This window comes from Rhinopithecus bieti, unplaced genomic scaffold (genome assembly GCF_001698545.2).
Source record: "Rhinopithecus bieti isolate Rb0 unplaced genomic scaffold, ASM169854v2 scaffold_83366, whole genome shotgun sequence".
Classification (NCBI taxonomy): Eukaryota; Metazoa; Chordata; class Mammalia; order Primates; family Cercopithecidae; genus Rhinopithecus; species Rhinopithecus bieti.
Window position 1 is genome coordinate 466,343 of NW_016832657.1, and position 16,785 is coordinate 483,127.

Here is a 16,785-nt window from a genome sequence, read left to right on the forward strand (position 1 = left end):
ACACACACACACACACACACATAAGGCTCTTACAAATAAAAGGAAAATGTGACAAAATGATAAACATAATGAGACAGTTTTTAAAAATCCTCTCAGAGAAATTGATTGAGTAGACAAAACATAAATGAGAATGTAAAATGTTTGCATAATGCAAATTATAAGCTTAATCTAATAAATATACCTCTAGAACATTTATAAAGAGTGAGCATATACTAGGACACAAAGAGAATCTCAGGAAATTCCAAAAAAGTAAGCCATGTTATTATTATTATTATTATTATTATTATTACTATTATTATTATACTTTAAGTTCTAGGGTACATGTGCACAACGTTCAGGTTTGTTACATGGGTATACGTGTGCCATGTTGGTTTGCTGCACCCACCAACTCGTCATTTACACTAGGTATTTCTCCTAATGCTATCCCTCCCCCAACCCCCACCCCACGACAGGCTCTGGTGTGTGATGTTCCCCACCCTCTGTCCATGTGTTCTCCTTGTTCAACTCACACTTATGAGTGAGAACATGTGGTGTTTGGTGTTCTGTCCTTGTGTTAGTTTGCTTATAGTTATGGTTTCCAGCTTCATCCATTTCCCTGCAGAGGACGTGAACTCATCCTTTTTTATGGCTGCATAGTATTCCATGGCATATATGTGCTTTTTTGTTTTTTAAACGCATTCTCGCTCTGTAGCCCAGGTTGGAGTGCAGTGGCGTGATCTCGGCTCATTGCAAGCTCCGCCTCCCGGGTTCACGCCATTCTCCTGCCTCAGCCTCCTGAGTAGCTGGGACTACAGGCGCCCGCCACCACACCTGGCTAACTTTTTTGTATTTTTTTTAGTAGAGACGGAGTTTCTCTGTGTTAGCCAGGATGGTCTCGATCTCCTGACCTTGTGATCTGCCCGCCTTGGCCTCCCAACGTGCTGGGATTACAGGCGTGAGCAGCCACTGCGCCCGGCCGTGCCACATTTTCTTAATCCAGTCTATCTTTGATGGACATTTGAGTTGGTTCCAAGTCTTTTCTATTGTGAGTAGTGAAAGCAGATCACGTTATTTAATACTTCCTCCTGATGACACAAAGCTAGGAAAACCCTAAAATAAAGAATAGAAAAACATACATAGAAAAATATATATACATACAAACATTTGTATGTGTGATTGACCCATGAGCAACCTAAGTGTGAATAGCATGGTCCACTTGTATGTGGATTTTTTTCAATAAATATTTTGAAAAAATTTTTGGAGATTTGCCACAATATAAAAAAACTTGCAGATGAACTATGTAGCCTAGAAATTTTTTTTTGAGATGGAGTCTTGCTCTATTGCCCAGGCTGGAGTGCAGTGGCGTGATCTCGGCTCACTGCAGCCTCTGCCACCCCAGGGTCAAGCAATTCTCATGCCTCAGCCTCCCAAGTAACTGGGATTATGGGCATGCACCACCACCCCTGGCTAATTTTTTATTTTTTATTTTTAGTAGAGATGAAGATTTGCCATGTTGGTCAGGCTGGTTTCAAACTCCTGACCTGAAGTGATCTGCCTGCCTCAGCCTCCCAAAGTGCTGGGATTACAGGAGTGAGCCACCATGCCCAGCGGCCTAGAAACATTTTTTATTTTATTTTTTGAGACAAAGTCTCACTCTGTCGCCCAGGCTGGAGTATAATGGCATGATGTCAGCTCACTACAATGTCTGCCTCTCAAGTTCAAGCGATTTTCCTGCCTTAGACTCCCAAGTAGCTGGGACTACAGGCGCCTGCAACCAGGGTAATTTTTGTATTTTTAGTACAGATGGGGTTTCACTGTGTTGACCAGGCTGGTCTCGAACTCCTGACCTCAGGTGGCCCTCCTGCCTTGGCATCTCAAAGTGCTGGGATTACAGGCATGAGCCACCACACCTGGCTGAAATATTTTTTTAAAAAATAAGAAAAATTTAGGTCTGTCATGAATGCATAAAATATATGTAGATGCTAAATCAATTTTATCATTCACTAACATAAAATATATACAAGTCTATTATAAGAAATTAACATTTATCAAAACATATGCACATCAACACTTACAGACCATATACGGTGCCATTTGCAGTTAAGAGAAATGTAAACAAACTTCAAGATGCAATATTAAATGAAAACTGGGTAAATTAACTGTGGCACCTACTGTACTATTGTGATAATTTTGTAGTCACCTCCTGTTGCTGCCACGGTGAGCTCAAGTGTTTAAGTATCTACTTAAAACACTACGTGATGCTAATCGTCTCCCGTGAGCAGTTCCTCACTCCAGTAAATTGCATATGGCAGTAAAAACTGATTTCGTTCTCATGTATTTTTCATTTTCAGTGCAATATCATAAACCTTGAATAACATCATGGGATCCATATGAGATATCACTAGTAAGTTTGGAAGTACTCCCAAAAAGCAGAGAAAAGTCGTGACATTCATTATCCAAAAAAGTTGAATTGCTTGATATGTGCCGTTTATAAAGTTCTGCAGCTGTGGTTGTCTGCCATCTCAAGACAACTGAATCCTGCAAAGGACAATTGTAAAATAAAGAAAAGGAAATTTGTGAAGCCATCACTGTAGCTACACCAGCAGGCACAAAAACCTTGCACTTTTTGCAAAACATCTTTTAATCTCTTACTGAAAATGCGGTTTTATGTGGGTGCAGGATTGCTATAAGAAAGGCATACCTACAGACTTGAATATCATTTGAGAAAAAGCAAAATCCATTAATGACAACTCAAAGCAAAAGGAAGGTAAAGAATCTAAAGCAGGAGAATGTATTGCCAGGAAAGGGTGGTTTGATAGTTTCAGAAAGAGGTGTGGCTTTTAAAATGTGCATGTGACAGGAGAAGCAGCTTCTGTCAACCAAGAGACAGCAGACAAATTTCCAGAAAATCATGCAAGAGAAAAGGTGTCTTCCTAAACAGATTTTTTTTGTTGTTGTTTTTGTTTTGTTTTGTTTTCTGGGATTTTTTTTTTTTTTTTTTTTTTTTTTTTTTTTTTGAGACAGCGTCTCACTCTGTCACCCAGGCTGGAGTGCAGTGGCATAATCTCGGCTCACTGCAGTATCCCCCTCCCAGGTTGAAGTGATTCTCGTGTCTCAGCCTCCCAGGTAGCTGGGATTACAGGTACGGCCACCACACCCTGCTAATTTTTCTATTTTTTGTTCCGACAGGATTTCGCCATCTTGCCCAGGCTGGTCTCAAACCCGTGGGCTCAAGCAATCCACCTGCCTTGGCCTCCCAAAGTACTGGGATTACAGGCATCAGCCACTGTGTCCAGGCTGAACAGATTTTTAATGTAAATGAAAGTGTCCTATTCTGAGGGGGAGAAAATGCGGCAAAGGACATTTGTTAGTAAAGAAGAAAAGCAAACACCAGAATTTAAAGCAGAAAGGGATAGACTAACTCTACTGTTTTGTGCAAATATTGGGTTTATATGATCAGGACTGCCCTTATCCATAAAGCTGCTAACCCCTGATCCTTTAAGGGAAAAGGTAAACACCAGCTGCCAGTCTTTTGGTTGTACAATAAGATAAAGCATCCATTGATGCTTTATCCCTAAAGTCAGGAAGTACCTTGCTAATAAGGACTGCCTTTTAAAGTTCTTTTGAGGCCAGGCATGGTGGCTCTTGCCTATCATCCCACACTTTGGGATGCTGAGTAGGAGGAGGGCTTGAGGCCAGAGGTTCGAGACCATCCTGGGAAAAAAAGAGAGAAAGCCCCATCTCTACCAAAATTTAAAAATTATCTGGGTACAGTGGCATGAACTTGTAGTCCCAGTTATTCGGGAGGCTGAGGTGGGAGGATCACTTGAGCCCAGGAGTTCAAGGCTGCAGTGAGCTATAATCATGCCACTGCACTGCAGCCTGGGCAACAGAGTGAGACCTTGCCTCTAAAAGTAATTAATTTAAAATATTTTTTTAAAGTTGTTTATAATTAGAAAATAGGAGCACGTCTGACCTCATGCACTTTAATATTGCCTTCATTTTTTAAAAAAAGATTTATTCAACACTTCTGTGCTGGGACTAAGAAAAATCAGTCAAAATGTGCCCCTCACTCTTCTTTCCACTGTACTCCAGCCTGGATGACAGAGCAAGACCCTGTCTCTAAAATATATATATATATATATTCCTGCAAAATGATAAATGTGTGTAGCAATTTATCCTGTAATTTGAAGCAAGTTTTGTAACTGTAACTACCTATTGACCATGGAAGTTTCAGTGTTTCTCAGAGTACAATGTCAAGTTTCTGTAGATAATTTCAGTGCTTCTTAAAAAAATTCATTGTTATTATGTGCTTCCTTAGTTGGTATAGTGACACATTTGTACACCTATTTGATTAACTACCTTCTTTTCTTCTGTCAATGGAAGATGGGCGAGCTTTGGTTCATAGCATGCAAATCAGCTTCATCCATCAGCTGGTGCAGTCTAGGCTCTTTGCTGATGAGAAACCGCTTCAGGATATGTACAACTGCCTACGTATCCTTCTGAAATTTGAGACATGTATTTGTAAGGATTTTGTGGTACCTCTCCCACATTTTTCATTTATCCTTAGTCTTGTACTGTAGCAGTCTACATTCCTTGCCCCCATCTCCCCCACCATTTTTAGGGTGCAAATAGAGCTGGAGAACTGGCCACTGTGAAGAATAGTGATAGGTTTATAATAAACCAAATTTAAAATTTTACTGTTGACTTTGCAGGTAAAAGCAAAAAGTGATTAGTTAAAAATAGTGTTGTTTGAGGTTGGGCATGGTGGCTCACGCCTGTAATCCCAGCAGTTCGGGAGGCTGAGGCGGGTGTATCACTTGAGGTCAGGAGTTCAAGACCTGCCTGGCCACCATGGTGAAACCCCGTCTCTACTTAAAACAACAACAACAACAACAACAACAACAACAAAGCCTGTTGTGGTGGTGGGCACCTGTAATCCCAGCTACTAGGGAGCCTGAGACAGGAGAGTCACTTGAACCCAGGAAGCAGAGGTTGCAGTGAGCTGAGATCGTGCCACCGTACTCCAGCCTGGATGACAGAGCAAGACTCCGTCACACACAAGCAAAAAATAATAATAATAAAAAAGTACTGTTTGGTGAAAAAAATAGTACTATTTGGTCAATCCATGTTCTCTAAACTATGATGAATTAAGACACAACCCAGACTTTATGGTTTTATATTGGTTTAAAATTAAATATAAAACCTTTTTCTGAAATTATGCTATAAATTATAACACTTTTTAGGATGAGCCATTGGAGAAATAATCATTTCAGAAATTTTCTTCAGAAATTTTTCTCCAGTTTTTCAATAAGAGAGCCTTTCTTAAATGAAGTTTGCCTGTATTTGATTGACTGTTGGTGTAACATATTGATTTTACTTAACAACATCTATCAGATTCTTTCTGTTTATCACTTCAGTTAGAAGTGTTACATTCCCAAACTCTAATGTTAATCCGAGAACGGTGGGGAGACCTTGTACAGGTGGAAAGGTATCATGCTGGAAAGTGCCTCTCCCTCTCAGTTTGGAAGTAAGTAAAATCAGTTCTGGTAGGTTCGCGCTATGACTGTANCAAGGGAGTCGCCCGGTGGGGCTCTCGGGGGGAGTTCCTGCAGTCCTGACAGGAGTGGGGGCTGAAGAAGTGCGCGCAGCGCACCCGCGGGGAGCGGCTTTTATGTCCTGGGCCTGGGAGTGGGAGGGCAGTGGGCGGGACATAGGCGGGTTGGGGGCCGGCGGTAGGCGTGGCTAGGCGGGTTCTGGTTTTTCTCCGTCAGAGGTCGGGTTGCGCCTGTGCAGTTGACCCGTGTCTTTCCCAGGCGCGGGAAAGTTGACGGTGAAGAACCCGGAACTGCGCCATCTTGCCTCCGTTCGTCCAAACAGGTCCTTCATCTGCTAGTGGCCCTAGGATGGGGACAGGGCTGGGAGAAGGAGTACCCTGAGGGTGTCTGTGCTCAGGTTGCCCTTAGTTACTGAGGATCCAGGGACAGGGAGGGGTGTCTATGAAGCTGCAGGCTCCCACCCCAGAATTCACACTAATATGCCTTCTGAGGGGGCAGGATCCCTTGGAACCAGGCCTGAGTAGGGTAGGTAGAAAAAAACAGAAAGCCCCACTCATTGGCTGCATGCCAGCCTCAGGACCTGTCCTTTCCTAATGACCCTCTGTGTAGGAGTCCAGGTAAGAGCGATGACCATGCCTGTGTGTCCAAACACACACACATCACATACATAACACACACACACCTCGCATACCACATGCATTACACATGCCACATACATGGCACACACACCACACATACACCACATACACATCACACACGTCACACACACATATACACACAACACTACGACTTACGGGAAGGGACACACAGTGTGTAGCTAGGCCCACCAAAGACAGTGCCCAGGACAGTGCCAGATGGTGGCCAGACTCATGCTTTGTTCTGGGCGGCATTGAATTGTGTCCCATCTGTCCAGTGCCAGGAGCCCTCTGTGCCCCTGTCAGTGAGACCGATCCAGTAGTACACTTTACCTGTGACCTCTACCAGAAATGCCTGCAGAGAAAAGGCAGTGTCATTGTTTGCCCTTGTGTGTGTGGAGCCAGTTCTCCAGGCCACCTGGAGAACCTGCTTATAGATATACACATAAATTATATATGCATATCAAAAACTGTAAACAGAATTTTAAAACACTTTTATCTCATTTGGAGAAAGTTAAAAGGTAAGATAAAACTATGTACTATAGAATTTTTTAGGATATCTAAACTCAGGGTAAAACCAAAGGAAAACATTTCTACTTCTTTAGTAAATGGCTTGTGTGAAACATCAAGCTCTCGCCCTTTTTTTTTTTTTTTTTGTATAGATGGGTTTGTTTGATGAGGACTGTGATCCAATGATTGTTTAGCAACAATTTTACCAAACTGTAAATTCTTTTATTAACAGGCATTATAAACAGATAATACTAATCTTATTTAAAAACCATGAGTGCCACACTGGTGAATATATAGCTTATGAATAACTTAAAAAGTATTTCCCATTTTAGGCCGGGCGCAGTGTCTCCTGCCTGTAATCCCAGCACTTTGGGAGGCCGAGGTGGGTGGATCGCCCGAGGTCAGGAGTTTGAGAGCAGCTTGGCCAGCATGGTGAAAGCCCGTCACTACTAAAAATACAAAAATTAGCAGGGCATGATGGCAGTTACGTGTAATCCCAGCTACTAGGGAAGCTGAGGCAGGATAATCACTTGAACCCAGGAGGCAGAGGTTGCAGTGAGCCAATATCGCACCATTGCACTCCAGCCTGGGCTACAGAGCAAGACTCTGTCTCAAAAAAAAAAAAAAAGTATTTCTCATTTTAAAAGGCAAACACAGTATACGAAAACCTATACTAAACAAAGAAGCTATAATATGGATACACGATCGATGTGTCTAAAATGATACATACGGTACATAACTAATGTTAATTATGTGATCAGTACATTTTTCCATATGATTCCCTTCATGCTTCACTTTCCCCAGAAATTGAATTCTGTACTTCCTCTTCTAAAATTGGTACAATCAGGTTATCCTTGGACATCAAATTATATTTCATCACATATTTAATAAACCGATGACACAAAAATGCTTAATTTTCATATTCATTAAATATCTGCTGATGATGGGAAATAAACATGTGAAAATATTCTGTAAATCTCACGGCATACTGATTTTGGTTTCACTACAGATGACTCCTTTATGCTAACCCTGCTGGGAAAATATTTATTGCTCTTCAGAAGACATGCAGCACCATCAAGTGTGTGTCTAGTATAGTCTACAGCAGGACACTCTTTTGGAGTTTTATGAGCTGCACAAAGAAAAATCCACTGTTCAGTTGCTGTCATTTGAGTACGAGTATCTGGATGACATTCACTCTGAAGTTTGACAGCAAGTCCAATTAGCTCAAGGCACAATTGCCTTAAATGTTCACACATCCATACACATTCATCTTGGCCTTTAGGTGCTTCAAGAATTTTGTCAATATTGGAGTAATCTGCTCTTATGTTCTGTTAAATATACTGTTGAGCAGCTAGTGTATTGTCCATTTCATCAAAGGATTCATCAGGCCAATTCTAGATATCCTGTGCCTTGGTGCCCTGCCTGTTCTGCCTCAGCGCTGCCATCCCCTCTGCCGTGACCATAGTGCCAGCGCCTCCCATAGCTTGTTAAGAAGATGTGGTTTACAAAGTTGCATGTTCTTTCTCAGATCAGTAACAGTGGTCTCAGGAGAGCCACAAGGGGTGGGCAGTTCTGCAAGTCAAATTGGACCACAAACACTGTGGTTCTTTGTTAGTAATCCTGGCAAGTTCTGATAAGGACCACGACAGATGAGCCACCTGGAACAGTATTGCGTTTGGTGGTCCTCGGACTCAGAGTTGTGTGCCTGGTCTTCCCAAGAAGCCTGGGTCTCCTGTTCATGGGCCCTCTAAAGCAGCTGGATTAACTGACATTAAAATCAAGACAGGCCAGATGCAGTGGCTCACTTCCAGCACCTTGGGAGGCCCACGTGGCTGAATAACTTGAGCCCGTGAGTTTGAGACAGCCTGGGCAACATGGCGATACCCAATCTCTACAAAAAAATACTCCCAGAAAATAGCCAGATGTGGTGTCGTGCGCCTGTAGTCACAACTACTCAGGGGAGCTAAGCTACTTAGAGGGCTGAGGTGGGAGGATCGCTTGAGCAAGGAGGTCAAGGTTGCAGTGAGCCATGATCAGGCTACTGCACTCCACCCTGGATGACAGAAAGAGACATTGTCTCCAAAAAAAGGTGACTGGAAACAAGTCTGAGGGAAAACCAAATGCATGAGAAGGGAAGTGTGCTCCTAGCACTTAAGGGCATCACTTGATTTCACCTCCCCTTGGCCTTCCTTCCTGCTGATGTCTCTTGACCTCTGGTGTCTCCCTCATTCATGGAAGACATGGAGGTTTGCCGTCAGTGGTTCTACCTCCAGTGCATGTGCTCATCAGAACTCAATCAATATTTGCTCACTGCCTGGCAGAGGAGACATGGAGGTCTCTGTTATACCTGCTGACAGCAGGAAGGCCAAAACACCACAGTCCCTTATTCCACACCAATTCCACCAACAATATCCCATGCTCGTAGCTCTGATCTGCTCCTCCTTGGAGGCCACAGATGCCAGGTGGGCTCCTTGGGACACACAGAACTGCTCAACCTCATGCCAAGACTTCTTGACATGAGAAAAATAATATAAGCTGCCACCATTGAACTTCCAGCCTTGCAGGACCATCTGGAGAAGTTGACCTGGAGCAAAGATTGGGGAGAAAAGAGAACCAGGAGCTGCCAGTGGGGGTCCCAGAGGGAACTTTTCTGACATCTCTAGGGCCTGCCCACTGAGGTTCACAAGCTCATGCAATTCTTGATGCCCAGTGCTCCAGGAGTAAGGCCTGGGGGGCTGCACTGCCATCTCACTGCCCAGCACTCCAGGAAGCAGCCCTCAAGACACCTGGCTTGGGCCCTCCTGGGAGGCTCAGGCAGCTCTGTCTTTCCAGATACCTACTTCCTGGCTATACTGCCCTCTCTCCCAACTCATTGCTACCACCTGACAGTCCTCTCCACCCCAACTCCTGCCATATTCCCTGGGGATTTTACAGCTATCCTATAGCCTTACTCATTTCCTTGTCTTCATCTCCATCCACTTCCACTGCCACACCCATGGCCATCCTGGGACCTGGCCATCACCTGGTCTGCCTGGCCTTCCATTTTTCAAACTCTTACAGCTCATCCTGTGAGCACAAGCCCCGATTCTGTCAGCTCTTTCATCCTTCCTTGCCACAACAGCCTGATCTTTGACATCATCTGTGCCACAGCTGTTTGAAATGGTACCACACAAGTTCAACTAATCACCAAATTGTTCTTTTGTTCAACATGCATTGTGCAACATTCCTTAACTTCTTCGAGCTAGCCACTGCCACACTGTACAAAGATCAATCAGACATGATTGATGCCTTTAAGGAACTTAGAGTCTAATAAATGAGACAGATGGAGAAAAGGTGTTGAAGATGCATTGATTAAAAAACACATGCACAGTAGAATAGTCACGGAAGAAGGTATGGTCTGTTTCATCTGAGCAGGAGGTGGGGCTCATGAAGGACACCCTGGATGAGACGTTACTGGAGCTGAGTTTTTTTGTTTGTTTGTTTTTTGAGACAGAGTTTTGCTATGGACGTCCAGGCTGGAGTGCAATGGCACGATCTCAGCTCACTGCAACTTCTGCCTCCCAGGTTCAAGCGATTCTCCTGACTCAGCCTCCTGAGTAGCTGGGATTACAGGTGCCCACCACCGTGCCTGGCTATGTGTTTGTGTTTTTTAGTAGAGATGGGATTTTGCCATGTTGGCCAGGCTGCTCTCAAACTCCTGACCCCAGGTGATCCACCTGCCTTGGCCTCCCAAAGTACTGGGATTACAGGTGTGAGCCACTGTGCCCAGCCCGGAGCTGAATCTTAAATGACTGAGGAAGAGTTTTCCAGGTGTTCAGTGTCAAGGAGAGAACCCCAGGCTGGGAAAAGCATCAGCACAAAGGCATAAAGGTCTGTAACAGCCTGGCATGGCCTGATCTATTCAAGCTACTTGGTATTCTTGGGACATAAAGGATGGGTGAGTGATGAATTTGGACAGATTCACCAACACTAAATGGTACATCCCATGTAAAAGAGTTTGGAATTTTTTTTCCCTATCAGCAATGGGAAGCACTGCAAGGTTTTGAGAAGGATGGTAATACGTCCAGATTTGCACTGGAAAAATGTCAACCTGGTGGAAGCTGAACCAGAAGGCACTCCTGATCAGGCCAGAAACACCAATGATAACACAATGGCGAAAATCCCAGTAAGAGATGGGTATAAATCAGGGGCTGGAAAAGTGTGGTCCCAGACCATCAGCATCACCTGACAACGTGGTAGAAATGCAAATTTTCAGGACCACCAAATCCCTCCTGAATCCAAAATTATGTTTTAATAATCTGCTTCAGCAAGCCCTCTGGTGGTTCTGATGCCCAGAACTAGTCATCTAAACCAACAACTGGCAAACTCCAACCTGTCAGCAGTGTCTTTTTAATAAAGTTTTTTGGAGCATAGCCATGCTTATTAGTTTACTGTCTTTTTCTTTTGTTTTATAATTCTGAACAGAGTTGAAAAGTTATAACAGAGACTGTACAGCCCCAAAGCCTGAGATATATATTTCTTTGCCCTTTAAGAAAAAAAATTAAGCTAATTGTTCTCAGCCCAGATGTGATTAGATCCACCTAGGGAGTTAAAAAAAAAATCCTGATGCCAGATACCCTCACCAAAACAAAAACAAAAACAAAAAAACTCAGAGTTCTGGAGGTGGGTCCCCAGGCATCAGCATTTTCAAAGCTCCTTGGGCGATTCCAGGGGACCCCCAAAGTGGAGAAACACTGGTCTCACCTAAAGCAGCAGTGAGAGCTGGGAGGAATAAGCACATTGGGGCACCAGGAGAGGTGTGAAGAAGGGGGGCCTCTGACCCCAGACCAGGAACCAGGCAAAGCAGTAAGGTGGGACGTCACTGCTGCCCACCAAGCCCTCATTTGTCAGCTCCCATTTCTTCAGTGACTGCCCCAAACACTCCCTTCTGTCTCTCAGTTGCCCTCTTGTCCACAGGCCAGTCAAACAGAACTGCCTAAAGTTTCCAGAACCTCATGATTTTGTGTCTCCATGCCTGTAACCCTACTGCTCTCTTACCCTATTTGCTTGGCAAACACTTATTCATCCTTCAGGTTGAAGTTCAAGAGCCATCTTCTCACAAAGCATCTTTTGATCCTTTCCCCACAGATCTCTTCCCTCCCCCTAGAAGATTCCATTTCCCTTCTTTTTGTTCTGCCCCTAACCCCAGTTCTCAGTACCTGCTTTTAACCTATCAGTCTTACACCTGTCTGTGTGTCTTTCATGCATGTCTGTACTACTAGCCTGTAAGCTTCTCAAGGGTACCTATCACACCTTATTCATTTTTTTACCCAGCACATCACAGGGCCTCACCTCAATCAGGCGAGGGCATGAATTCTGGGTACTTTGTTAAAGGCCTTACATGTGTGACCTCATTGGATCCTCACTGTGATGTAAATATTATTGTCCACCCCTTGCAGATGAGAAAAGTGTAGCTCAGAGAAGGTAAGTAACCTGCTCAAGATCATACCATTTGGGATAGTGGGAAGTCAGAAATAAGGCTGTGTGGCTCACTAGCCCATGCTGTCCTTATCACACACGTGCACCATTTACAGTTGGTTTCCCGTGTTCATGGGAACATGAACACAGTTTGGTCACTGTGACCAGGTTATGAGCAACGTGAGAGCAGGAACTTCCCACTGCACACCATCTCCACCACTGCCCAGGCTCCTCAGGCCCATTTCTCTGGATTTGGTCCGGGAGATGCATGTTGCAGTAGAAAAGAGGCTGATGAGACAGGAGACTCTACCCTCTCAAGAGACTGTGCCCTCCCCAGCGGGACTCCCCACTCCCACTTACTTTGGGTTCTTTGTAGCTGTTCCTGTGAAGCAACAACCTCGTGGAGGGTCTTCAGGCGACTCTACTCCTGCTGGATTTCCATGGTTAGAGCTTTGGTGTTCTCTAGATCTCCTCTTAACCTCTGGATCTCAGCACTGGCCTTCTGCAGATTGCTGTCTAACATCTGGGTCTGGGAAGTTAAGGCCGAAGCATTCTTCATTTCTTGTTTTATTTAGGGTCTGCATCTCTCTGCTGGCATTCTTCATATGACCATTTAAGACCCGAATCTGGGCATTTAAAGTATTGGCATTTTCCATCTCTGCCTTGAATACCTGAATCTGAGCATCTGTCTGGTCCAGACGGCCATTTGCTTTTTGGGTCTGGGCTGTGACTGTTTCCAAATACCTTTTTAACATGTGAATTTCATCACCAGCCCTTTCCAAATGACCTCTTAGGAACTGGATCTCAGCACTGGTGTTGAAACTGCCTTTTATAAAGGCCTGGGTCTGGGAGTTTAAAGCATTTATGTTCTGCAGATTTTCCTTTAGTCCCTGGATCTCAGCATTGGCTCCTTCCAAACTATTTCTTAAAACCTGGCTCTGGGTCCTCAAGTCATTGACCCTATCTAGATGGCCTCTCAAAACATGGATCTCAGCATTAGCGTTCTTTAAACTGCTATTGGCTAACCGAGCCTGGGCATTTGCCATTTCCAAACTGGCATTCAACATCTGAATTTCAGAGTTTGCATTTTCTAAGCCTCTGCTTAGCATGTGGAGCTCAATGCTAGTGTTTTCTAAACTGCTTTTTAAGAAATTCTGGGTCTGGAAAGTTAAAGCATCTGCCTTTTCCAGGCCTCCCTTGAGCCTCTGGATCTCAGCATTGGTTCCCTCCAGGGAACTCCTTAACATCTGGGTCTGCAAACTCAGTGTAGTGGCATCCTTTAGAACTCCTTTTACCATCTGGATGTCAGCACTGGTGTTTCCCAGATGATCACCGAGCACCTGGAGCTGCGAATTGATATTGTCCACTCTGCACCTCAACATCTGGATCTCTGCTACCCAGGCGCTGGAATTCTCCATGTGGCCTTTAAATATCTGGATAAGCTCTTGCATTTCTGCCTCCCTGCCAAAGTGGTGATGATCTGGAGGGAGGAAGTGAAGAAGGCAACCAAAGAGGCCCATTATGTAGGGTAGCATTGTATGGGCCAACCAGAGTGTTCTTAACATTTCCAAGGGAAATGGGTACTGCACAGCTCCACCAAGCACCCTGCTGGTCACACAGCCACCCAGACCCTGGGGACAGTCCACCCGAGAATGTGGGCCAAGAAACAAAGATCTAATTAACTGTTACACACAAATGATGGGGTCAGAAGGATTGAAATGCTTGCCTGCTGTAAGCCAGCTGCCACCAGGAGTCATGCTGGTAAGGCTTGGATTATTTTGTCATTATAATTGCTCAACTTGAAAGTAACCGATTATATCATTTAGAGCTGTTAAAGTTTAATTTTACTGAAATTTGACCACAGATGGGTTGTTATGGGAAAGAAAATAGATATGAATAAAGCCTGTGGTTAGTCCTACATTATATTTGTACACCAAGCATAGAGGCTCTCGATTCACCATTGTTACATGTTAAAAATCACCGCAAACGTAAGTTTTATGATGGCAAATTCCATGGAGAAGAAAACACAAAGGAAAGAAACAGAAGCAAAACAAAATAGTTGCACTAGGAGGAAGTACCCTGTTCAACTCACAGGGTTATGACACAGGCATGCCATGCCCTCCAGGTAGCTAACACTGGACCTCAGCTGAAATAGCCTTTTAAAGAGCCAGCACCCCCAGTATTAGATAGGGCAAGGGTCCCTACAGAACAGTTTGAGGATACAGGAAACCTGAGTAAAAGGCCTTGTGCAGGGGTCATTGAAGGAGACTCCGCAGCCCCCTTTAATCTGCAAGGTCTTTCCCACCAACCTCATGTGCATCTGCCTCTGGTCCTGCTGGCATCCTTTATTCATCTCACGAACTAGGACCCAATCTCATACATCCATGATCCCCTTCTGATTCCAATCTCCCCTCAGGAATAGGGAGAAAAACTCAAGTTGGCAGGGACCCTTTCTGGAGCATCCATTCTCTATTTCTCATGCACTGCCTATGTAAATGTGTGAGATCTCAGTCACTGTGCTAAGGTAAGAGAAGCGACCTTTCAAGGTACTGGAAGTTCAAAGATTCTGTTTTATTTATTTGATAGACAAATAAATCAATGTAACAGAATGGAGAATCCAGAAGTAGACCCCCACACATATGGACAATTGATTTTCAACCAAGGTGCAAAGGCAACTCATGGAGAAAGATAACTTTTTCAATAAATGGAGCTGGAACAATCCATTTCACACCATTATACAATAATTAACTCAAATGAGGCAGAGACCTAAATGTAATACTGAAAACTGTACAATTTCCAGAAACAAAGGAAAACATCTTTGTAGTCTTGGATTAGGCAGATTTCTCACATATGAGACCGTGAGAACAATCCATAACAGAAATAAAATGATAAATTAGACTTTATCAAAATTAAAATCTTGTTAAGAGAATGAAAAGACAAGTCACAGACTGAGAGAAAATATTTGCAAATTACATGACTAGTAAAGAACAAAGAGTACATACTCTATGATCCCTTTTCTATAAAACGCTGGAAAAAGCAAACTAATCTGTAGTTACAGCATGTAGATCTGTGGCTGCCCAGGGATGAGGGGAGGAAGGGAGAGGCAGGAATTACAGAGAGCCACAAGGAAACTTTGGGGTGAGGAGGATGACTATGTGATGATGATTGTGGTGATGGTTTCGGGGGCACATACATATATCAAAACTTATCAGATTGTATGCTTTAAATATGTACACCATTAGACCACAATAAAACTGTGTTTTTAAAAAATTATCTGTTTCTATGAGGATGGTGGAACCCATTCAGTGGTCTGTGGGTACTGGGGGAGAAGTTCATCCTAGGTTCTTAGCATCTGAAGGTCCCGGCTCCCTCTGCACCCCACCCCCACTGTGGCTACCCACTGTTGGGTTCAAAAGGTAAATGCCCAGTAATGTTGTCTCCCAGAATCATGGCTTGCACAGACTTCAGCACAAGTCTTGTGTGCTGTTGAACTGAGACATTCCATTTTCCCAGGTCAGCAAATCCCCAGCCCTGAGACTGGGAGGATACACTGTCCCATACACAAGAGGGTTCCAGAACTGGGCAGATAGCAGGAAAGACCCTCCCTCATGAACCTCAGTTCTTGGGATGCTCCCTCTTGGACAGTGGCCTCTATCTGGTCCCAGGAAAGCTGTGGCTTAGGGCTGGAGCTGGAGGTAGAATGATCTTTCTGGGAGCAGAGAGGCCCAGAGAGGTGCATCTGGGGCCCTTGGGAACTTTGTGCTGAAAGGAGAGAGAGTCAGTGAGATTTGGGTCACCTGGGGGCTTACTCACTACAAAGAGAGTCACAAGAGAGAAGACCAAGGTCACAGCCATAAATGCTGGGGTAGTCTGAATAAGCCTTGGTATCTTGGGGGCTGCAGAAGCTGTTGCCACAGAGTCCACCCCTGTAGGGGAGAAGCCAGAGTCCAAGGTGAGAGGGTGCTGTGCAGTTCCATTTCCTGGGTTGTCTAATGGGGATGAGAACCCCTGCCATGCTTATCATACAAGTGGTTATGGAGAAGGAAGATGAAACACTCTGGACTGTTCACCAGAACGAGGTGTGGGCATGGTAGCAACACAGAGGCGAGGGGCTCTGAGACCGAGACCACTGTTCTCCAAATCTCAAGGAGGCTTTGGTGGTGCACAGGGCACAGAATCTGGCACAGAGCACAGAGCAACAAAAGTGTAGTTTGAATGAAACAAGAAAGGAAGGGAGGGAGGCCTCACAGGACCAGCTCAGTGTGCAGAGCCAGGATTCCAAACCAGGACCATCTGAATTCAAAGTTCATCCCCTTTCTCTTGCCAAGTCTGCATCCCCAAGGACAAGGGTCTGGGGAGAGCAATAAGACAGCAATAAGCTGCCTTATGGCAGAGGGCCAAAGGACAGGCAGGCTAATCCCTCACTGGGCATGAGCTGGGGGCCCAGTTTTCTTACCTTGAGGGTGCAGGGAGACACATTGGTTATCTGTGCAGAAGCGGACTGCCTCACCATCCATCTCTGCTTCCTTGATCCTCCAGCACTGCTCCCAGCCACTGGCTCCCAGAAGGGCGGTCCTGCGGACCAATGGCAGTGGAAGCAAAGCTAAGACACCCACACTTCTATGCTCTTGACAGAGGTCCTGACC

At 44.6% G+C, this 16,785-nt stretch overlaps 1 protein-coding gene and 1 pseudogene across 1 annotated transcript; both read right to left on the minus strand.

The window, feature by feature from the left end:
• Nucleotides 1-6,404: 6,404 nt before the first annotated feature.
• CLEC4F (C-type lectin domain family 4 member F) lies at nt 6,405-16,656 on the minus strand. Its single transcript, XM_017865655.1, is given in 7 exon segments — nt 6,405-6,527; nt 9,109-9,266; nt 12,500-12,707; nt 12,709-13,619; nt 15,541-15,630; nt 15,949-16,065; nt 16,596-16,656. Coding segments are annotated over 7 exon segments (1,668 nt in total).
• Nucleotides 7,467-8,145, minus strand: LOC108524567 (MOB-like protein phocein pseudogene; annotated as a pseudogene).
• Nucleotides 16,657-16,785: the final 129 nt, after the last annotated feature.